The sequence below is a fragment of the Myotis daubentonii genome, chromosome 2 (genome assembly GCF_963259705.1).
Source record: "Myotis daubentonii chromosome 2, mMyoDau2.1, whole genome shotgun sequence".
Lineage (NCBI taxonomy): Eukaryota > Metazoa > Chordata > Mammalia > Chiroptera > Vespertilionidae > Myotis > Myotis daubentonii.
In genome coordinates this window covers 2,037,479-2,060,985 of record NC_081841.1, presented here as the reverse complement: position 1 = coordinate 2,060,985, position 23,507 = coordinate 2,037,479, and the positions used below count along the sequence as shown (strand labels likewise).

General features: G+C 67.2%; 1 protein-coding gene across 2 annotated transcripts in view; it reads right to left on the bottom strand.

The window, feature by feature from the left end:
• Positions 1-23,507, bottom strand: part of WNT7B (Wnt family member 7B) — a 48,980-nt gene that overhangs the window by 1,985 nt on the left and 23,488 nt on the right. For both annotated transcript variants that reach the window (XM_059681393.1, XM_059681394.1), the window contains exon 3: positions 8,654-8,925. In XM_059681393.1, coding sequence (XP_059537376.1) covers positions 8,654-8,925 — 272 coding nt within the window. The remainder of the gene's footprint in view (positions 1-8,653; positions 8,926-23,507) is intronic.

The following is a 23,507-nucleotide window of genomic DNA, read 5'->3' as shown; positions in this document are numbered from 1 at the left end:
AGCTCCCCTCCGCCCACAGCACCCCTCCACCCACAGCACCCCTCCACCAGGAGCACCCCTCCACCCACAGCACCCCTCCACCCACAGCACCCCTCCACCCACAGCACCCCTCCACCAGGAGCACCCCTCCACCCACAGCACCCCTCCACCCGGAGCACCCACAGCACCCCTCCACCCACAGCTCCCCTCCACCCACAGCACCCCTCCACCCGGAGCACCCACAGCACCCCTCCACCCACAGCACCCCTCCACCCGGAGCACTCCTCCACCCACAGCTCCCCTCCACCCAGAGCACCCCTCCACTCACAGCACCCCTCCACCCGGAGCACCCCTCCACCCACAGCACCCCTCCACTCACAGCACCCCTCCACCCACAGCACCCCTCCACCCGGAGCACCCCTCCACCCGGAGCACCCCTCCACACACAGCACCCCTCTACCCACAGCACCCCTCCACTCACAGCACCCCTCCACCAGGAGCACCCCTCCACCCACAGCACCCCTCCACCCACAGCACCCCTCCACCAGGAGCACCCCTCCACCCACAGCACCCCTCCACCCACAGCACCCCTCCACCCACAGCACCCCTCCACCAGGAGCACCCCTCCACCCACAGCACCCCTCCACCCGGAGCACCCACAGCACCCCTCCACCCACAGCTCCCCTCCACCCACAGCACCCCTCCACCCGGAGCACCCACAGCACCCCTCCACCCACAGCACCCCTCCACCCGGAGCACTCCTCCACCCACAGCTCCCCTCCACCCAGAGCACCCCTCCACTCACAGCACCCCTCCACCCGGAGCACCCCTCCACCCACAGCACCCCTCCACTCACAGCACCCCTCCACCCACAGCACCCCTCCACCCGGAGCACCCCTCCACCCGGAGCACCCCTCCACCCGGAGCTCCCCTCCGCCCACAGCACCCCTCCACCCACAGCACCCCTCCACCCACAGCACCCCTCCACCCACAGCACCCCTCCACCAGGAGCACCCCTCCACCCACAGCACCCCTCCACCCGGAGCACCCACAGCACCCCTCCACCCACAGCTCCCCTCCACCCACAGCACCCCTCCACCCGGAGCACCCACAGCACCCCTCCACCCACAGCACCCCTCCACCCGGAGCACTCCTCCACCCACAGCTCCCCTCCACCCAGAGCACCCCTCCACTCACAGCACCCCTCCACCCGGAGCACCCCTCCACCCACAGCACCCCTCCACTCACAGCACCCCTCCACCCACAGCACCCCTCCACCCGGAGCACCCCTCCACCCGGAGCACCCCTCCACACACAGCACCCCTCTACCCACAGCACCCCTCCACTCACAGCACCCCTCCACCCACAGCACCCCTCCACCCGGAGCACTCCTCCACCCACAGCTCCCCTCCACCCAGAGCACCCCTCCACTCACAGCACCCCTCCACCCGGAGCACCCCTCCACCCACAGCACCCCTCCACCCACAGCACCCCTCCACTCACAGCACCCCTCCACCCACAGCACCCCTCCACCCAGGCCCTCAGCCTCCAGCCCTAGCGGAGCCAGCTCCCCCACACTCCCCGCTGTGCCACCCGAGTCAGTGTCTCCTCCCTGAGCCCGCCCCCGCTAAAGGGGCTCTGACCACAGGTCCCCACCGAGCAGGCCTGCGAGGGGCCGGGAGAGAAGCGGAACTCGGCAGAGCTGGGCACACATTTATCCAAAGTGCTTCGCAAGTTCCCCAACAGCCCTCAGGGAGCTGGGGCCAATGGCTGCGGGGAAACTGAGGCCTGGCGTGCTGGTGGGGCGTGTGCAGGTCACAGGCGGCAGGGGGTGAAGCCGGGCTCGGGGCGGGCGCCTCACGGTGGCACCAGGCCCAGCGACAGCGGGAGCTTCATCAGCGGGGATCCCCGCCCGTCTCCCCTCCCTGCCCTCCTGCGGGGTCGGGCCTGGCGTGCGGTGGGGCCTGTGCCCTGGAAGCCGTGTGCATGTGCGTGTGGGGCTCTCGGCACCCCATTTGCTGAAGGCGGCGGGCAGGGAGGGGTGGGCAGGTCAGGGAGGCGGGGCTGCCGCCGGCTGGGAAGCCTCCCCGACCCGCGTGTGGTTCCTCCTCGGCTGTGAGCGGCGTGAGGGGCGCAGCCGTGTGCTTTGCTGGGGCCTCCCTCCCTGGCGGAGGCCGGTTCCCAGCGCCAGCCCTGACCCCAGGTACTCATTTACCCGGATCGAAGGGGCCTGCCAGCCGCGCTGATTAAAGATGAGAATCATTAGCTCAGCCCACGGCTGCGGAGGGGCCATTTGTCAGCTGTCCCCGCCCGGCCTCACTTCCGCCACCAGCCCAGGAGGAAGCTGCTACCCTGTGCCCCTGCCACAACCCCAGCCCTGGCCCAGGACCCCAGCCCTCGCTCAGAACCCCAGCCCTGACCCAGGACCCCAGCCCTCGCTCAGAACCCCAGCCCTGGCCCAGGACCCCAGCCCTCGCTCAGAACCCCAGCCCTGACCCAGGACCCCAGCCCCTGCCACAACCCCAGCCCTGGCCCAGGACCCCAGCCCTCGCTCAGAACCCCAGCCCTGACCCAGGACCCCAGCCCTCGCCCAGGACCCCAGCCCTGACCCAGGACCCCAGCCCTCGCCCAGGACCCCAGCCCTGACCCAGGACCCCAGCCCTCGCCCAGGACCCCAGCCCTCGCCCAGGACCCCAGCCCTGACCCAGGACCCCAGCCCTGACCCAGGACCCCAGCCCTCGCTCAGAACCCCAGCCCTGACCCAGGACCCCAGCCCTTGCCCAGGACCACAGCCCAGGCCCAGGACCCCAGCCCTCGCTCAGAACCCCAGCCCTGACCCAGGACCCCAGCCCTTGCCCAGGACCCCAGCCCAGGCCCAGGACCACAGCCCTCGCCCAGGACCCCAGCCCTGACCCAGGACCCCAGCCCTTGCCCAGGACCCCAGCCCTTGCCCAGGACCACAGCCCTGGCCCAGGACCCCAGCCCAGGCCCAGGACCACAGCCCAGGCCCAGGACCCCAGCCCAGGCCCAGGACCCCAGCCCTCGCCCAGGACCCCAGCCCTGACCCAGGACCCCAGCCCTTGCCCAGGACCCCAGCCCTTGCCCAGGACCACAGCCCTTGCCCAGGACCCCAGCCCAGGCCCAGGACCCCAGCCCTTGCCCAGGACCACAGTCCTGGCCCAGGACCCCAGCCCAGGCCCAGGACCCCAGCCCAGGCCCAGGACCCCAGCCCTTGCCCAGGACCACAGCCCAGGCCCAGGACCCCAGCCCAGGCCCAGGACCCCAGCCCTCGCCCAGGACCCCAGCCCTGACCCAGGACCCCAGCCCTTGCCCAGGACCCCAGCCCAGGCCCAGGACCCCAGCCCTTGCCCAGGACCACAGCCCAGGCCCAGGACCCCAGCCCAGGCCCAGGACCCCAGCCCTCGCCCAGGACCCCAGCCCTGACCCAGGACCACAGCCCTTGCCCAGGACCCCAGCCCAGGCCCAGGACCCCAGCCCTTGCCCAGGACCACAGTCCTGGCCCAGGACCCCAGCCCAGGCCCAGGACCCCAGCCCTCGCCCAGGACCCCAGCCCTGACCCAGGACCCCAGCCCTCGCCCAGGACCCCAGCCCTGGCCCAGGGAGGAGGCCCACGGGGAATGCAAAGGGGCGAGAGGGACAGCCCACAGAACCGGCCGCTGCCCCAATCTCTCATCCTGCCCTGGCAGCCTGGGGCCTGGACCTCGGTGAGGACGTTGGTCCGGGGCTCATGGTCCAGTGTGGGGAACAGAAGGAAACTGACTCAAAAGTTCAAAGTGCAGGGGCTATGGGAGCCTCCGCCTGCCCAGGGCCAGGGTGCCAGCAGGGGGGCTTCCTGGAGGAGGCGGTACGTGCACTGCCTGTCTATGGAGATCGTTAGGTGCGGAGGTGTGCGCGAGGGGGTGTAGCACCAGCTGTCCGCATGACTGCAGAGGGAGCCCAAATGAGCATTATGTGTGTGCGGCGGCCGTGAGGCTGGCGGCCTGGAGCTTGGGGGTGGGGCCCTCTGCTCCTGTGTGGAGGACATCTGGGGCATATCCAGACGTGGAACTGCAGGGCCATGGGGTGTCGGGGTCCAGGGCACAGGCCAGAAGGCTGGTCTGAGGGTCTGGGTCAAGGGCAGGACCCTGGTGGGATCCCTTTCCCAGGGGAAAGCGCCCCTGGGCCTCCTCTCGGCCTCCTGCCCCTCCCACCCGTGTCTCCTCCTCCTGCCCCTCCCACCCGTGTCTCCTCCTCCTGCCCCTCCCACCCGTGTCTCCCCTCCTGCCCCTCCCACCCGTGTCTCCCCCTCCCCCCCTCCTCCCCCTCCCCAGGGTCATCTTTGCTCTCCCCTCTCCTCAGAGCCCCTTCTTCCATCACTGGCCCTTCAAGGCCTGGATGCTTCCCCGCCCCTGGCACTGCCCACTGTGTCCGCCCCTCCGCCAGGAGCTGCCCACACCCCTCGCCTGGCCCCGTCCACCCCAGGCTGCTCCTCAGGGATTCCTCCTCAGTCGTCGTGATGGCCGGAGACCTGGCAGGGCTGCCCACACCGGAGGCTGTGCCAGCCGGTGGGCCCAGCTTAACTGCCATCTGCGTGTCCGGTTTGGCTGAACAGCTGCCCCCCTCTCTGTGCCACCTGCCCAAACCCCTTCCCTCAGTCCCATCTTCCTGTCAGCATCAAGGCCACAAGGCCACCCCCCCTCCCCGTCCAGGGACCCTGCGTGGCGGGACCAGTGGCCGCCCGCCGATGGAGCCGGTTGGCGGCTGTTTGCAGAGCGAGGGGCCGCATCCTCGCTTGGCTGGGTCCCCCGCGCCCGAGCCTCTCCTGGGAAGTGATCACAGGAGTGAAGAATGTGCCGCTTCCGGCTCCAGTGCCCTCGAGATAAGGGCGACAGCGGAGGTGGCGCCAGCCCCGCGGCCCCTGAGACCACCTGGGCGGCTGCGGGGCGACCGCTCTCCCCGGGGAGCCGGGACTGAGCGGGGCCTCCCCCAGCCTCGGTGCCCCACCGCCAGGTGGTCTGGAGGTGGCGAGGGCTCCAGGAAAGAGCTGACTTGGGGTTCTTTCTGGAATAAGGGGTGCCCCCACTCTGGGAACAGATTTCAGGAACGGCCGGGTTAGGGGAATCACAGGTGGGTGCACCGCATCCCGAGGGAGCCTGGAGCCCAGCAGAAGAGGTGGGAGCAGGTCCCCCCGCTCAGCCTGTCTGCCCCCTGGCCCACCAGGGATGTGGGGGACCACGTGCCAGCCGAGGGGGGGCTGCAGAGTGTCCCCCTCAAACACACCCCCACTAGGACCTCAGATGGTGATCTTATTTGGAAACTGAGACTTGGCAGGTGTAACTGGGTGAGAACTGAGGTCATTCTGCACCAGGGTCGCCCTAAGTCTGAGGACACGTCCTAACAAGAGACAGAAGAGGAGACACGGGGGGGGGGGGGGGTACGTGCAGATGGAGGCAGAGCCTGGATGATGGGGCCACAAGCCAGGAGCACCTGGCGCCCCAAGGACCCTCCCCTGGAGCCCTCAGAGGGAGCCCCCCGCCCACTCCTGGCTCCAGCCTGGGAGGGAAGGGGTTTCTGTCGCTTTAAGCCACCCCTTTGTGGGAGTTCGTGTGGCAGCCGTCAGCGTGCCTTCCACCCGACGTGCTAAACTCCGTGGCCCTGAGAACGTGGAGGAGGCAGGGCGATCGCTCTGTAATGAGGGCCGGCCCCCGCTCCGGGTTGACGCGTGAAGGTGTGGACTGGGGTCTTAAGGAAACCTCGAAAGCCATGCCCCCCACCCCCCGTGAGCCCCGTGCTGCTGGAGGAACCCAGGGTCACAGTGCTGCCAGCACCCTTGGCCTGTCCGCGGGCTCAGAGAAGCTGTGGGGGGCAGCGGGGCGGGGGACCGGTGCGCTATGCCCACCGTGCAGATGCGGAGACAGGCTCCGAAGACGGATGGTGAGCGGGCCGCACGCGAGTCAGGGACAGCGCTGGCACCGAACTGACCGCTGCCACTTACAGCCATTCCCTGCGCTGCTCTGTCCCCCACGGGCCCTCCACCTGCTGACCCCTCCCCTGACAACCTTTTCTCCTCAGTGCACAGCTTCACCCCGGTGCACCCCCACACGCAGACCCTCCTCCATCCGCATCCCCCTGGCAGGCTGGGACCCTGCCCCCAGCCCCCTCGCTGTCCTACCCCATCGCACCCCCCGCCCCCTGGGCCCATCCTGCCTGCCTCCCGCCCAATGCCTTTCACCACCTGTCAGTCTCTGAGCACCCCCAAGTCCCGTGCCGGGCCAGCCCTGGGGTTCACACGGGCCTCCGAGCGGAATCAGACACGACCCTGGCCCTCGAGCTGCTCAGCCTCACTCTCCCTCAAGGGTCTGCGATGGCACCCGTGCCCGAGGGGCCAAAATCCAGCGCGGCTGTCAGTCCCTCACCCCAGGCCTGCTCAGCCTGCCCGTCTCCTCAGCCGCCCAAACCCCTCGGCTGGGCTGGAGGCCTCGGCTGCACTGCACGCGTGACCTGTGCCTGTGCTGGTCCCTCCGCGGGCTCCCTTCCCCACACCTCCGCTGCTGGCTCAGCCACTCGCCGCGGAGCAGCGACCAGGGCGCGGGCCTCGGGGCCACGGGCAGCTCCTTGGGGTCCCACTGCAGAGGCTCAGGGGAGGTGCTCCACTTCGGGCTCAGCTATGCCTCCCCCCCACCCCCACCCCCACCCCACCCCCACTCCCGGCTCCCAAAGCCTCCGGGTAAGCGAATCTCGCCTCCTCGGCCCCCGGGGCACCGATCTCGATCTGCCTGTGCATAGAACAGCGATTTTCAAGCAGCGAATCGCGAGAAGGTTTAAAACGTGCAATTTCTGACTCGTCAGCGGCTCGGACCTCTCTTCCCTCAGGTTGTCAAGCAAAAAGCTGACAGCAGCCACCACAAGAGCCGTCCGGTGTGAATGAGTCAAGATTCTACCCATTTGAAATGTTAGAACGTTCCAGCGTGCCCAGGAAGTCCTGGAACTCGCTTCTGTGCCGTGAGCTGATAAAGGTCGACAATCTCTGGCCTGGAGAACGTGCCTACACACTGTCTGGAGGCAAACTGTCACTCATTCCCTCATTCACTTGTTCATCTGACCAAAATTTAAGAACCTCAACAGAAAAAAGCCAAACCCTTGGCCTGGCATTCAAGGCCTGCTCTGGGCCCACCCTGCTTGCCCGCCCTTCCTGCTCCCGCCAGCCTGAGTCCTTTGCAGCCTCGCCCCCCGCCCCACCCCCCACCCCCCCCCCCCACCGCCCAGTGCCACCTCCTTCTGCCTCTGCCTCTTAGCTCTGGTGTGTCCTTCAGGCTCCACGGGGACATCGCTGCCTCCAGGAAGCTTCTGCTCACCGCCCGCTGGTCCCCAGGCTCCCGCTGGCCCTGGGTGTGGCCTCTGTTCCCCTCACGTGCACCCTGAAGGTGCGGGGGCAGCTCCCTGGCTAGGGTCACGTCTTACTCCTCCCTGTCCCCTGTGTCCAACCTAGTCCTGGCACAGAGGAGGGCAAGGAGCGTTCGTTGAGTGAATGAGTGAGCGGCCAGTGGCCTCCCTGGTGGTCCCTGGGGGCAATTTCCACTCCTCCTTGCCTGGAAAGGCAAGTCTGCCTGTGCCTGCAGCGCCCCTCGGGCCTGGCGCCCTGGGTGCAGCCGGGGCTGGGAATCAGACCCACAGAGGCGTTCTGCTCCGCTGCCTGCCCTATCTCTGGCCATCTTGCCGCCACGGTGGCCGCTCCTCCCGGCCCAATATCTGGGGCCCGCATCTCCCGGAGGCAGGACTGGGCCCGCGCTGACCTCTTCCCCAGTGTGTCCCTCCTGAATGTCCTCCATTATCTCCCTCCTACTCTGCATCCACCCCCTGCACCAGCCCCCTCCCCCCTCAGGCCCACCCTCCCCAGGCCGCTCCTCCCTGAGGGAACATCCCTTCCTTAGGTCTCTCAGGGCAAACTGAGCCAAAGGCCGCCTCCTCTGAGAAGCCTTTCCTGGTATCTGGTATGCCGGCATGACCCCCCTGGGACCAGTGCGGGGACATGGGACTGTCACCTGGGGGCCTGCCCCCACCCGGGGGTCCCATCCTGCGTGGAAACAGGGTCCCTGTCTCATCCTTCTCCCAGGGCTCCCTGCGGGGAGGAGGTGCAGGCACATCCCTTCCTCACTCCCAGCCTCAGTTTTCACACCTCGGGAATGGGAACAGCGAGGTGCGTCTCTGAGCTGCTGGGAGGATCACGGGTGACTGTTCTGCCCAGCACCGCCCACACCGCACGGCCAGGGTCCAGGCTCCCAGCTCCCACCTCCAGGAGGAGCGCCCAAAGCTCAGGAAGGTCAAGACCCCGTGACCTAGTGGCCACGCCCGCCCCTCTCAGCGCCCCGCCCCTCTCAGCGCCCCGCCCCTCTCATCACTCCTCCCACCGCACGCCCCGCCCCTCTCAGCGCCCCGCCCACCACACGCCCCGCCCCTCTCAGCGCCCCGCCCCTCCCACGCCCCGGCCCTCTCATCGCCCCTCCCATCCCACGCCCCGCCCCTCTCATCACCCCTCCCTCCATGTCCCGCCCTTCTCATAGGCCCTCCCACCCCACGCCCCGCCCCTCTCATCGCCACTCCACCCACGCCCCGCCCCTCTCATCACTCCTCCCCACGCCCCGCCCCTCTCGTCGCCCCGCCCCTCGCGCCCTACCTTCCTGCCCGCCTCGTTGTTGTGCAGGTTCATGAGGCGCCGCGCGTTCTTCTTGATCTCGCGCGCGTCCACGAAGCGCCGGGAGAAGTCGATTCCGTAGCGCACGTCGGCCGAGCAGCCGCCCCACTTCCAGCCCTCGGCCTGGTTGTAGTAGCCCTGCTTCTCGCGGTCGCAGCCGCAGTTGCTCAGGTTGCCCTGGCTGCAGGCGGCCGTGACCGCGTGCGCCACGCCGGCCGCGGTGATGGCGTAGGTGAAGGCGGCCTCACGGCTCCCTGCGGGGCGGAGACGCGGTGAGGGCGGGGGGCTCCGGGACCGGGCGGCCCAGCGCGCCCCCTCGGAGCCCCGGCTCGGCGGGCGGAGGGCACGGCCCGGCTGCCCGGTGCGCAGCGAGCCCGCCCCCCTTCGCTGCCTGTCCCGAGGGCCCGGCTGGCGGGGCGCAGTTTCCCCAACGTGGGAGGCGCCTGGGACAGGTGTGGGGCCCGGCCTCCCCCCCCCCCCCAACTGCCAGCGCTGCTCCTCGGGGACCAGTCACGGCTGCAGGCCTCGTCGGCTCCCCGTGGGCTCCCCAGCAGAACCCACGCAGCCCCGAGCCACGCGGCCTCTGTCCCCGCCTCCCTCTCTGACCACTTAGCCACCCCGCCACCAGGCCCGGGCCTCCTGCGTCCCCTCCTCCTACACCCCCGGGCCTGAAATGCCCAGAGGTGGGTGCCGGGCCTCCCTGCCTCCCTCACCCCCCCCCACCCCCTGTACACGCGCGGGCCCAGGGTGCAGGCCTGGCACCTCTGCCTGCACCTCTGCAGCTCCTCTCTGCCCGAGCCGGGCAGGGCCGGCCACAGCCCAAACCCGAAGCCTGTGCCCACCCTCCAAGCCCACTGCCCACCCCCACGGCCTCCGTCCATCAGAACGACGCCCCTTCCAGGGCTGCTCACATGCCCTGGGGGTTACCTGGTCTTTTTGGTGGAATTCCCTCTCCTTCCTGCCCCAATCCTACCGGTTCCCATGCCTCCTCCCGGCAGCCCTCCACGGCACCGCGAGCGAGCCCTGGCTGCGGGGACTTCCTCGCTACAGCGGGGTCCGAGGCCCCTGAGAGGAACGGGTCCAGCTCTAGTTCTTTATTTTCCACGGCCCCTGGGCAGGCCCTGTGCACCCACCATCCTGGCCGTCTCTCGGCCCCCTGTCCCCGTGCCCATGACCGGAGGCTCCCTGTGGGCCCCAGCCCGGCACTGCGGGCACAGGGCTCAGTGGTGCTGCCGGGACCAAAGCCCCCTCTGATGGACGAGCCGGAATCCCACTGCCTGGAGAAGCGGTAACGGGGCGGGGCCAGCTTCTGTCCCGGGAGGGACAGCTGGGAACCCGCGACCCTGGCCGTCCACAAGCCCGTACCTGTGTCCCTGACTGCCACCGGGCCCTCTGCTCACCAGGCTGCCGTCCCTGCTGCTGGGGGCTGGGGTGACCCTCCAGACTGAAGGAGGGTTAAGGCTCAAGTCAGGTTCATTCCATAAACATGAATGAGCACTGACTATGCCCAGCCTGTGCTTGGGGTTCACTGTGCTCTGGGGCCCACCTCCTCACCCACTAACCGCCGGGGGCTCACTTAGATGGGGTCCCCGTTCTCCTGGGGGGCTCACCCTTGAAGTCCTTGTTCCCTGGGGGCGCTTCGCTCCCAGCCGGGTCAGAGCACGGCCACCCGGGGACCAGCTGACCACAGGGGCTCCGCGCCCCGGCTCCATGACCAACCGTCCTTCAGCACAGGGCATGGCCCTGAGGAGCCCCAGTCCCCGTGCCATCAAGGCCGGCTGACCAGGGCTCCCAGACACAGGGACGGGAACATGGGAGCCGACCTCCCGGCTCTAAATTAGGCCACTCCGCCCGGAAGGGAAGTCCGCTGGGTGTGAAGTGGGGATTAAACCCCTTGCTTGTGTTGCCAAGCCCAGCAGAGCCTGCCGACAAGCTGCCACAGGACACACGGGCAGGAGTGATCAGCCAGGTGGGTCCCAGGGAAGGAGGTGACTATGGGACTCTGCAAGCAGGGGCCAGGGGGAGGCATGGAACCTCAAAGGATGCCTGACCTGCCTCGGTAGAGATGGAGTCTGGGGAGGCTTCCTGGAGGGGGTGACATCTTAAAGTTTAACAAGAAGCACGTGTTAACTCCCTGTGAGCGCGTGTGGTATCCGAGTGTGTGTATACGTGTCTCGTGTGTGCACGCACGGTGTGTGGGGTGTGTGCACACGCCTGGCCACGGCAGGAGCAAAGGCGCAGAGGTGTGGCGGTTTGGTGCTGCCGGCTGCAGAAGTATGAGGTCCAGAGGAACAAGGAGAGAGGTGGCTGAGGTTGGGGGAGCGGCTTGTGGTAGGCCAGAGACTCCTGTGAAGCAGGCGGCACTGTGCGGGCTGGGGTCGGACGCGGTGGCACTCAGAATCCAGAGCTCTCTGGTTAGAGAGGGCAGCAGAGCCATTGCTATCACTCAGCAGCTGTCCCGCATCCCAGCATCCCAGCATCCCTCTAAGCCAGTGGTTCTCAACCTTGGCTGCACATTAGAATCGCCTGGGAATCTTTTTAAAATCCCGATTTCCGGGCCTCATCCTCCGGAAATTCTGTTTCTTTGTGATGGGGTGGGACCACATTAGTAACAAAGAAACAATTTCCGGAGGATGAGGCCCAGAAATCAGGATTTTTAAGAATATATTTTATTGATTTTTTACAGAGAGGAAGGGAGAGGGATAGAGAGTTAGAAACATTGATGAGAGAGAAACATCGATCAGCTGCCTCCTGCACACTCCCCACTGGGGATGTGCCCGCAACCAAGGTACATGCCCTTGACCAGAATCGAACCTGGGACCCTTGAGTCTGTAGGCCGACATTCTATCCACTGAGCCAAACCGGTCAGGGCGTGAAATCAGGATTTTAAAAAGATTCCCAGGTGATTCTAATGTGCAGCCAAGGTTGAGAACCACTGTTCTAAGCCTTCACATACGGGGCAGCTCTCATTACTGTCCCCATCTCACAGAGGGGCGCACAGGCTGTGAAACGGTTAGGGGCTGAAGCAGGATCTGAATGCAGGCGGTGGAATCCAAGCCCAGAGAAGCAGAGGGGGGGCCTGGGGGCCTGGGGCGTGGCCCCTTTGCAGCCAAGGGACCTGGGCAGGAGGAGACGGGACAGCAGGTGCAGCCGTGAGGGGAGGGGGTGCTACGTTTGGACAGCCTGGATCTTGGGGCGGGGGCGGGGGAGAGGGAATAGCAGCTAGCTAGCAGATGCATGCTGGGTGGGGGTTCAGGGGAGCTCAGGGAGACCCAACCGGCTTCAGAGGGGGCATGACACAAGCTAGGCACCCAGTGAAGGGGGCGCGGGCAGAGAAATCACAGACGATTGTGCAATCCTGCCAAGAGGCCAGGCCGGGGGAGTGAAAGTCCTGCCCCAGCGAGGAGGCGTGGACCCTGCCTGACCCTCCTCTTCTCTCCCCCTCCCCTCCCCCCTGCCCCCAGGAGCCCATGGGGACTCCTCCTAAGCCCCCGGCAGGCGGGCGGCAGGCCCGAGGCCAGGACTGTGCCTGCGGAGGGCGTGTCGGGATCTCCCGGATCCTTCGCTGAGTGCCTGCTCCCACCTGGCCAAGCCCAGACCCGGCTCAGACTCGGTTACTCATCACTTACTCACCGGGCCGCCACTCCCGATAATTCCTTTTTTATTTGGTTTTAATGAGCCAAACCCTCTTGTCTCACCATGGAGACGAGGGGAGGGGGGGGGGGCACGGAGGGAGTCCTCGTTAGGGGAGAACCCAGGAGGCTGGCCCTAGGTCCTGGTTCCCGTGCGCCCGCACTCTGCACACTCATCCAGTTTAATTCTCACGACAGCCCCGTACAGACCTGGACACAGGCTCGGGGTCTTCGGAGCTCGCCCAGGTCAGCATGCCCGGCGTGGAGCTGGGAGAGGGTCCTGCCCCAAATCACGCCGGGGCCGCCCAGCCAGTCCGCAGGTTGCTGCCTGCACGACTTCCCCAGGGGGAGCGGGCACAAGGGCTTAGGAAGCCCCTCGGATCCTGGGCCTTGCTCAGCAGCTGTCTGGCTCCCTGGCCTCTGAGATGACCTCAAGCCCCAAAGGCCCAACCCCACCGGACCCTGCTCACCACTACCTGCAGCCCAGCTTGGCCACATGGACACCTGGCCGCCAGGGTGCACCCCTCTTGTCCAGTAGACCATCCAGCTGGGCCCTGCCACGGGCTGGTGCACGCCGGCCCTCTCCCTGCCTGGGGTGCCTGCACCGCCCACAGGCTCTCCAGGCTCTGCACACCGCTGTGCCAGCCCTGCTCCTGGCAGCCCCGCTGGAAGGAGATGCCCCTCTGGGCTCTAGCCAGGTGGCCCTGGGGCTCAGGGTGGTGGGCAGGGGTCACGTCTGACTCTTTAGTGCACCCCCAACTCAATGTTGTTTCCTGTACCCCAAACACAAGCAGGGCTGGGCTGGGCTGGGGGCCTACACTCACCACCTCCTTCTATCCCCACGACAGCCCATGAGACAGACCCTCCTGATGAGCCCACGTCACAGGGGACACTGAGGCTGGAGGCCGGAACGGTCTGCTCCAGGCGGCAGTGGCGGCGGCAGGTGCCACAGGTGTGTCTGGCGACGGGGCAGGGAGTTGGCGGAAGGCAGCATGGTGGTCTGTTTGGTGCCAGCAGCTGTCCTGGGGTGCACGTTGGTCTCAGGAGGCCTCGGGGTCCCTTTGGCATCAGAGCCCCCCCAGCACGTCTGCGTGTGGCCCCACGGAGGTCACACACCCTCCCTGAGCCTGTGTCCCCATCGGCCAGGTAGGGCTGGAGATCCTCACCCAGCCCACAGCTCCGGGGCAGCTCTGAGGACAAACAGGACAAGTGGGCACCCCTCACCCTCACCAAGTGGGAAGCAGGGCAGGGCGGACCGGCGACCACCAGGCACCCCGCTGGGCCCCCGGGACAGGCCCGGTGCCCTCTGTGCTCAGCCGAGCCTTCTCCTGAAGCTGACCAGCCAGCCCCGGCCGCCCCTCCACACATCGGAACAGCAGGACTGCAGAGCCCTCAGGGACCACGGCCTGTGGGTAAACCGAGGCCACCGGGCCACTCGGGGACCATCCCGCTCCGCCCTCTCTTTCCTGTGGGTCATTCAAAATCAGCCCTCGCTGCCCTGATGGGCTCCAGGCCCAGAGGGAAGAGACCTGGCCCCGCCCTGCCCCAGCCCTCTGTGATGCCAGCTGGACCCGTTCCCGGGAAGAGGGGCCTAGCCTTCCCGTCATCCCCTCACCCTGGTTCCAGGAGGACGCGGGGACCAGGCTGACCTCTGTGAGCGGGTGCTGGAGGGGACAGGTGCCGCCCAAGCACAGCGGGGGCCTGGGCAGAACAGAGCCCATTGCCCTCCCCCATGCCAGGGGCCCCGTGCCCTGTCCACTCAGAGCTACTTCCACTCCTAGCCCCCTTCCTGGCAGGGGCACACGCTGCCCGAGGTCACAGAGCAGCTCAGGAAGTGGGGGCAGCCCAGGCCTGATAGTCCAGAATGACTCAGGTTTGGGGTCACATGTTCCCAGAGAGGGGACTCAGAGGCTGAAACCTCGAATTCAAGTCCAGACCGACAAAGAGGCCTTTGCGGGCCTCAGTTTCCCCACCTGCAAAATGAGGATAATGGCCCTGATCCGGCCAAGTCATGTGGCAGACGGGCCCAGCACAGAGGGTGGCTGAGCTGAGCATCATGCCCACACACACGCCACACGCCACACGGGCTCTCCGTGAGTGTGCACACATTTGGGCATCCATGTGTGTAAACCTCTACACGAGTCCCCATGCGCGTGTCCCGGGCATGTCGCTGGGCTCACCCACAAATGTGGCTCCCGTGAGTGTCGCCGGCGTGTGCACCGTGGGCCGGCCCGCACTCGTGGCCACAGTCCCATTCACCCCGCCTCCCTGTCGAGCTGAGCTTGCCCTTGTTTAAGCAAAGAAAAGAAAACTGGCATCTTCTGTGCTAGCAATTCAGCACTAAAAAAGCACATAACCCAATTAAAACTGGGAAAGGATCCGCAGGCGTTTCTCCACATGAGATGTGCACGGAGCATGGAGCACGTGACAAGAGGCTCAGCGTCATCAGCCCTCGTGGAAATACAAATGAACACCCCACCTGGCCGGCGTGGCTCCGTGGCGGAGCGTCGACCTGTGAACCAGGAGGTCAGGGTTCGATTCCCAGTCAGGGCACAGGCCCGGGTGGCGGGCTTGATCCCCAGAGTGGGGCGTGCAGGAGGCCGCCGATCAATGAGTCTCTCATCACTGATGTTTCTCTCTCTCTCCCTCTCCCTTCCCCTCTGAAATCAATAAAAAAAAAAAAATTTTTTTTAAAACCATTGTGAGAGCGCACAGCACCCCTGCTGCGTGGCTGAAACACAGACGGGCAGTGAGCAGCGGGGCGAGGAGGTGGCGGGATCGGGCCTCCGCACACTGCCGGGGCAGCCACACGCTGCGGCCGCTGCGGAACCGCTCAGCAGGTCCTCACACGCAAAGCATGGTTCCCAGCAGCCCCTCCTCAGTACATTCTCCAGGGAAACGACACACGTGTCCACACCACAACCTGGACACACACTCCCAGCAGCTTCAGCCACAATAGCCCAGGCTGGAAACGGCCCCACGTCCAGAAACAGGAGAACGGACAGAGAAGCTGTGGTCCGTCCACACCGTGGAATATTACTCAGCCACGAAAAGGAAGGGAGCTGCGCCAGGCCGCGCCGGGTGGGCCTGGAACGCACACTCAGCGAGAGGCGCCGGACAAAGGCCACGTGTGACATGATTCCATTCCTACGGGATGTCGGGACCGGGCAGGCCCACGGGGACAGAAAGCAGGTGGTGTGGCTGCTTTTGAACGAGATGAAAAGATTCCAACATGGACTGTGGCGCCGGCTGCACACTCTGAGCACGCCACACCACTGGTGCACACGTTAAATCGGTGAGTGGTGCGGTATGAGGGTGAGGTCTCAATAGAGCTGTGATAAAACAGAGCATGTGATGGTTTTAGGGGACTGCACATAGCTTGTCCTACTCGCTTTAAACCCTCACAGGCACCGCCCCCCTCGCAGTTAGGGTGCGCGGCTCAGAGTAGGCAGGCGACTGGCCTGAGGTCACGTGGCAGGCCAGCCCCAGAGCAGGGATCTGACCCGGGACCCCAAAGTCTGTGCATAGACCCCTCGCCAGGCTCCAGGACAGGGAAGCCTCGCGGCGCTGCCTCCCACCTCCTGACCGGCCTGGGCTCAGGCCTGCTTGTGAGCCCGGGGGCTGTGCCCTCGCACCCCTTCCTTTTCTCGCTCCTTCTGCGACCACCCAGTGTGTCCCCAGCACCCAGTACAGCCCTCCCTCCGAACCCAGCCCCCGGGCCCGGGGGTGAGGCCCTCAGCCCCACCCATCCCCGAGCCTAAGACCAAGCACACGGCGGGCAGGACTGACCCGCTGCAGCCCAGGGGGTGGGCCGGAGGCGGTTCACAGGGTGCAGGCCCGGGGCACGCTCAGCGCCATGGAGGGGGCATGGCAGGGTGTCCGCAGGGACGGGGCAGAGGATGGCCAGGCTCCCCCCCCACCCCAGGAAGGGATGCTGCAGCGGGTCCTGAACGCTGAGAGAAGTGAGCCATGCGCAGGCACAGGGAACAGTGTTCATTCAGGCAGAGGGAACAGCAATGCTAAGGCCCTGAAGAGAGAATGAGTGAGGTACCCACACACGGATGTCCAAACATGTGCACAGCTGCGGAGAGCCCGTGTGTGGTATGTGACTCGCGTGTGGGCATGAAGCTCCGTTCACCATCTGTGCAGAGAGCGGTGGGAGCGGAGCCCCCGAGAGGATCTGAGACGTTATTCTAAGAAGGTGGGGAGCCCCTGGAGGGGCTGCGGTGACTGACACTGAAAGGGACCCTCGGGCTGAGGGTGGGCCTGGTGGAAGCAGAGACCCCTGGGAGGCTGTGACAAGCGTCAAGGTAAGAAGTACTGGCAGCCTGCCTGGAGGAGGAGGCCAGACGTGGGACAGTGGACGGGTGAGAGGGGAGGGGAAGGCGGGCCCAGGTGGGCTCCTGGGTGACACTGGCCCAGTCCTTTGCTCCCCAGGCCTCCGTTTCCCAGAAACCACGGGGTGAGGCCCGTGTAGTGGGGAGCCTTGGTCAGAGGGATCTTCCTGAGGAGCAGGTCAGGGTGGGGTGCTGGGTTGATGGGGGCAGGGCCACAGGCAGGATGGGGTCCCAAGTCCTCCAGGCCTGCGCCCGGCCAGGAGGACGCTGCTGGCTGATGAGCTCCCACAAGCCTAGAAGTGGGGGGCAGTACCCTCCCCATCCACACGCAGTGCACAGGTGGGGAGCGGGCCGGGGAGGCCAGGAGACAGCCCCAGGCAGCTCCTGGTATTACCAGCCAAGCAGGTACAGTGCCCAAGTCCAGGTGTGGGGGGCACAGGAGCTGGGACAGAAGCCCAGGGACCCAGGGCGGGGCCAGCAAGCCCTTTCGGCTGCCCACACCCCCACCTGGCCCCTTGGCCTCAGCTTTGAGCTGCCTCCCAGCACAGTCGGGGCTCAGGCTGGGAGGTGGGGGTCAGGCGAGCCCAGAGGTGCCTCAGGCCTAGCGAGGCCCCAGGTCCGTATTTGGGCACTTGAAGGACCGCAGCCTGGAGCCCTGGACCACTCTGCCCAGCGACGGCCAGGCTGGCTGTTTCTACACCTGCTAATGGGGGGTGGGGGGGTGTGCATCGCAGTGTGAGTGAGTGAGAGCCACATAGGGCTCAGGCCTCAGGGACCGGGAGGTGCAGGAGCGCCTGGCTGCTGTGACTATCCGCTGAGCCGACCTAGGCCCTGGGCCAGGGCAGCGAGGGCGGGGGAAGGCCACGCTAGTGCTGTGCGTGCTCATATGTGTGCATGTGTCTGTGTATACGTGTGTGTCTCTCTGTGTGTCTGTGTGCATGCTTGTGCGCGTGTGTATACGCATGTCTGCTTGTGTGTGTGCATGCTCATGGGTGTCTGCTCATGTATGTGTGTGCATGTGTGCTCATGTGTGTGTCTGTGTGTGCTCATGTGTGCTTGTGTCTATGCATTCATGTGTTTGCATGTGTGCTCATGTGTGTCTGTGCGTGTGTGTACTCGTGTCTGTGTGCATGTGTATGCATGTGTGTGTCTGTGCGCGCGCATGTGTGTGCGTGTGTGCTCATGTGTGTGTGTGCGTGTGTGTACTCTTGTCTCTGTGTGCGTGTGTGCATGTGTGCATGCAAATGTGTGTGCGTGTGTGTGCATGTGTGTGCGTGTGCGTGTGTGTGCTGCTGGCCTCCGTCCTCCCCTCTCGGTGTCTGACTTTCCCTCTGTCCCTCTGACCCCCTGTCCCTGCCTGCGGCCCCGCCCGGCCCCGCCCGCCCAGCGCGGGCTGAGTCAGTGTCTCCACGCCGAGCCCAGCCCGGCCGTCGTCACAAACAGCGGGCAGAGCCCCGCCAGGCCCCGGCACGCCGGCACGCCCGCCCCGGGCTTTGTTCTGACCCAGCGAGGTCCTCACGCGCAGCCTGCAGGTGGGTCGCGCTCCAGCCCGGCTCGGGGAGCGCCCGCCCCGGAGTGGGGAGAGCTGGCCCCCGGCCACATGGCAAGGGGCGACCTGGACCGGAACCCCGGGGCCCGGCCTGAGCTGGGCCGCGTCCAGGAGCCCCACCCGCCCGGGCTCCTGTTCGGGAGTCAGCCTCGGGCCGCCTGCCCTCCTGACCGCCCGCATCTGGCCTCTCAGCAGAAGCTGCCACCGCCTGTTGGGGGACAGGTGGCCCAGAGCCCCTGCCCCCAGGCCTGTGGCCCCGCCTGGCTGGCCAGGGCAGAGCTGGACCTCGGGGGTCACACCTGGGCTCTTCCCAGGGCGCCCGGGGCAGGCACTGGCCCCTCGTGGCCTCAGTGTCCCTCCTGTGATGGGTGCGCAGTGGGGCGGGAGTGAGCGACGCTGCTGGAAGTGGGGGGTGGCCGCAGGCGTGGGGCTCAGAGACGGCTGTGGTCAGGGCTGGGCCAGGCCGAGGGGACCAGACCCCCATCCAAGGAACCCCTGGCAGAACCCTGGTGTGGGCACTGGAGAGGTGAGGGCCTTCCTGCCCCCATTCTGCGGAGAGACCCCAAGTCCTGGCGGAGTCTGGGCCCAGCCTCGGCCCCTGGTCCGGTTGGGGAGACTGAGGCCCAGCGAGAGCAAAGCCGTGCCCCAGCTCACACAGTGGGAGTGGGCAGCTGGCCGGGGGGCTGCCTCCATGGCAGTACCCTCTCCCCTCCTGGGCCAGCCGCCCACAGCCTGTCCTGCCTGCTGGACCCGGCCAGCGAGGGTGGAAATTCCCGCCCTGGACCAGGTCCCGGTGGCCTGCGAGGGCCCACGTGAGGGGGCAGCCGCGCCCAGCCCGGCACCCAGCTGGCCAAAGGCTCACTGACCTTCGGGCTCCTGTGCCGCCGTGGGGAGGCCACGGGCACTCAGAGCCGCCCCCTCAGGTGCAAGCTGACCCTGGGCCGCACGGCGAGGGGCGACATGGATGGAACCCCAAGTCTGTGTCCTGAGCTGGGCCATGTCCTGTCCCGGAGCCTCCACCCTGGCCAGCGCCCGGCCTCCCCGACCCCACCGCGTCCTGAGGCAGGAGAGGCTCAAACCGCTGGTGCCTGGGGACGTCCCCTGGCTGACATTCGAGCCCAGCTGTCCTGGGGCCCCGGCTGCTGGACCCCGAGCCTCGCAGACGTCTCTGTGCTGCCTCAGGCCAGGACCCCAGGCCGGGGTGGGGTCAGCAGTGACCGGGCAGACAGGACAAAGACCTGCTTCCCTCAGACCCAGGGCCTGAGCCCGGCCCCGGCCGCCCCCCTAGGGATCCCGAGCCTTGGCGACACCTCTCACCTCTCCCAGGCCTGGCACAGGGCGGGCACTCTCTGCCCAGGCCGCTCAGGGACAGGGCTGCCCAGAAAGCAGCTGGCCAGCGACCTCCGCCCGCAGGGGAGCTGGAGGAAGTCCGGGGAGAGTCAGAGTCAAGTCGGGGTTCAAATCTCCACCCCCCGTGGCCAGGCGGCAGCTCCTGACGGCGCCAGCCGCGGGCGGCCCTGGCAGCCACTGCAGAGCTCCTGGCAGCCACGCCAGGTGGAAATACCGGGGGAACGTCCCCCGGTAACACCTGTGTAGCCCATCTAGCCAACAGCACCGTGTCCACGCGTCAGCCATGAGCTATTAAAGAGCTACTTCACTTGCCTTTTCTCTTTCAAAGTCTCCGGAATCTTACCCTCGTGCACGGTCCAGTCTGCATGTGCCACAGCCCAGTGCTCCCAGTGGCCCGAGAGTGGACCTGCGGCCTGGAGCCCCGGCCCTCCTGGGGACCCCGGGCAGGCACCCTGGTGCACAGGAGGCGCACGGGACCAGGGTCGCCCTCTCTTTCCCGGGCCCCTGCCTCCAGCCCTGCCTCAGAGTCACCCTGCGACCTCAGACTGTCCAGGAAGCCAGGCCTCAGGGGTGGGGAGCTCACGGCTCCGTAGGGTCTAGGTCTCTGTGGTGCCCTGTGCCGGCTTGGAGGAGCTTCGTGAGCCCCTACTGTGTGTGGCTGCGGCGCTCAGGGCTGGCTCCCAACGCAGATCTCAGCCACGGAGCAAACAGAACGGAGACAGCGGCCGGGGCGGCCACGTGAGCCGGGATTAGGGCGGCCCTATGCCTGGTCATGTCTGAGTGCCACATGACGGGCGGGACGCGGTGTCCCATGGCCGCTGGGGTGGGTCGGAGCCCACGCAGGTGGGTCCCCAGGGCTCCGGCGGGGGCGGGGCAGTCCTCCCAGGCCTGCCAGGCAGCCAGCACTCACACCTGCCATGGCGCTCCTGCCCGCCCCCTCCTCCGGCCTCGGGTCTCTGCACCCTCCCGCTCCCCCTCCCGCTCGCCCTCCAGGCTCCCACGGTTCCTGGGTAATACCAGCAGCTCTCTGGCCCCTGGGCCTGGGCTCATGCTGTCCCCTCCACCTGGAGCCCTCTTCCCGTGCTCACCCAGGCCCTCTGAGTCACTCTGATCTGCCCTCAGGTCTCCCCTTACTTGCCGTCCTGTCCAGGAAGCCCTGGCCACAGTCCTGAATCGAATACGAGGCCTGTTAGCAATGTCCTGCCCTGCTCGGGGGCCTGGGGGCCCTGAGTTTCTAGCAGGTGTCCCTGGAATACAAGCTTCACCCCCAGTTCTTGTCCTTTCTGCCCTCCCCTACTTCATGAAGACAGCTGAGTTGGGGACACATTCACCACAGTGCACGTGCACACATGCGCGCACGCACATGCACGCACGCACATGCACGCACACACATGCACGTGCACACATGCGTGCACACACACACGCACACACACACGCTCATTTCCAGAAGAGACAGGCCAGCAGGGGCCTGGACCTCTAGCTCATTCAGTCGATGAGGAAAGAGGCCTGTGGGCACAGGGAGGCCACAGGCAGGAGGGGACCGTGTACAGCAGCTGAAGGGGCCAGAGCCACCAGCAGCCGGGCGCCCAGGCAGAGCCAGCGCGGGCACAAGGAAGCTGCAGCTGCTATGGAGTCGTGAGTGCCCGGCCCTGGAGGCACAGGTGCCGGAAGAGGGCCTGGGCCTTTGCACAGGGGCTGGTGTGCCCCCTTAAGGGGGTTCCCTTCGGTTCTCAAGATGTAGGCATGGCCCAAGGTCACAGGCAAGGCCCGAGGGGGCCGTCCCGCACCCGGGCCGTTCCCCCTCTTGGGGCCAATCATTAATGGTCACCGCTTGAGTGGCTGCTCCCACAGTGCCCCCGGCTGCCTGCCAGCTCATGGCCCGGCTCCCATCTCGTGCCCAGAGCCCCCGCATGCCTCGCTCCTCGGCCCGCTCCCTGCTCGTGATGCCCAGCGCCCAGCCGCTGGCCCCGGGAGGAGCAGGCGCTGGCTTGGGCCGTCACAGCACCCAGCCCGCTGCCCACAGAGCACAGCCCAGCTCCAGCGCACCAGGCCCTCTGGGGAGGATGCCAGCGGAGGCCTCGCCTGGGCGGGGAGCCCCCAGCCCAGGCAGAGTGCAGTGCGGGCTCGGGGCCGGTGCTGGGCTGACCTGGGGCTGAGAGCGGGAGGAGGGGCATGAGGAGGTGACTATGGCCTGGCTGTGGACAGGGAAGTCAGGCAGGCATGAGAAGGTGTGGCCCCTGGGGAAGCCAGCAGGGCAGAGGGGAAGGTGGCCCAGGAGGAGGGAAGGGGCTGGTATGCTGGGCAGAGGAGGGAGGCAGGAGTGAGACGGGCAGGGCTACTCAGTCACCAAGCTGAGGAGCTGACTGTGTCCTGGGCAATAGGGAGCCACTGCAGGTTGTGGAGGGAGTCACATGGCACAGCTGGGGCTGGGTGGGAGGAGGCTGCCCGGGGAGGGCCAGAGAGGCAGGCCCCGCGGTGGGCAGGGGGCACGGGGCAGAGGTGGACAGAGGAGTAACCAGGTTACCGCTGAGATGCCTGGGTGGGCTGGGCGGGGGCGGGGGAGGGGGAGGAGGCTGGGTGTGGGGGGCGCAAGCAGCAGGAGGCTGAGTGTGCGAGCCAGAGGCCCGTGGTCAGCTTGCTGCGGCGTCCACAGGGCGCCCCATGGGTTGGCCCCGGGGAGCGCAGACTGGAGCGGGGCCCAGGGGCGGGGACACAGAGGAAGCCAGCGAGGGGGCCCAGCCAAGGAAGAGGGGTCACTCAGCCACACAGAGGTCACCATGGCCTGGCCTCGAAGGGCGGGAACGAGAGGAGGTGAGGAATGGGATGGGGGTGGGCAGCTTGGCCAAAGGTTTCCCTCAGGAAGGCTCATCGAAGGGGGTCTCCGAGGCGGGCTCCCCAGAAGCAGAGCCCAAGACGCCGGCGCTGCGGGGCTCAGGGCGTGAAGACACCCAGCAGCCACCCTGGAGGCAGGGGCGACCCTATTCCCCACCCCACGCCTGCCTCAGCCTGTCCTTGGCTGTGGCTGCCCCTCCTGCGGCCAGAGCTGCGGACCCTCCCAGACCCCCGCTGGGCCGAGGCCTGGGCTCCTAGAAGGACCAGGGAGCTGAGGGCCACATCCTCACAGCAGGTGGCCTGGGTGGGGACAGGTCACTGGTGCGGCCAATGCCACTCCGGCCACTTAGGCGGCCAGAGGCGGCCGGCGTTTACTGAGGCACCGAATGTGAATCCCCGCCTGGGCCCAGCCCCAACCAAGAGCAGGCTCAGCGGGGCCACGTCTCTCTCACCCCATCTGGTGACCACGGCCCTCGGCCCGGCCACGGGACCACGCCCCCTGCCCGCCTGCACAGCGAGGCACCGAGGGGCTCCAGAACGGACGCGGGATCTGAACCCAGCTCCGCGAGGCAAACCTGCAGCCGCCGGCGACGGTGCAGCTGCCTGGGGCCTCGGCGGCCTCGGCTGGGCCGTGGGGCGCTCGCAGCTGCCTCACAGCCCGGAGCTCCGGGCCAGGGCCAGGCAGGAGTGGGCACCTGGCCCTGCACTGGATGGGCGGGCAGCCCCCCTCTCCCCAGCTGGCACCTGGAGGGAGGAGCTGCACTTGGGTGGTGGGGCCCCAGGGAGGGGCGGGCCGCCTTCCCGGCCGTGCCAGGTGCCACCCACAGGCTGCTCACCGCAAAGGGGCCCCGGGGAGCTCTTCCCTGCGCCACCCCAGCTCATGCCCGGCGTTCCAAGCCCTGCAGAGCTCTGGCCTGGCCCGGGTCCCAGCAGCTGTGGCGCTTGGCTCTCTGGGACCGGAAAGACACGCTGTGCCCACACGTTCCAAGGCCCACCTGTGCCCTCAGGCTGCGGTCTGAGAGCAAAGGCGCCCCTGCATGCCCGGTGCTGCACCCCAAGGTACCCCTCTCCCCACCTGACCCTCACGATGGCCGGGGTGCAGTGTGACTGCCCCCTCCCTCAGTCAGCAGCAGTTT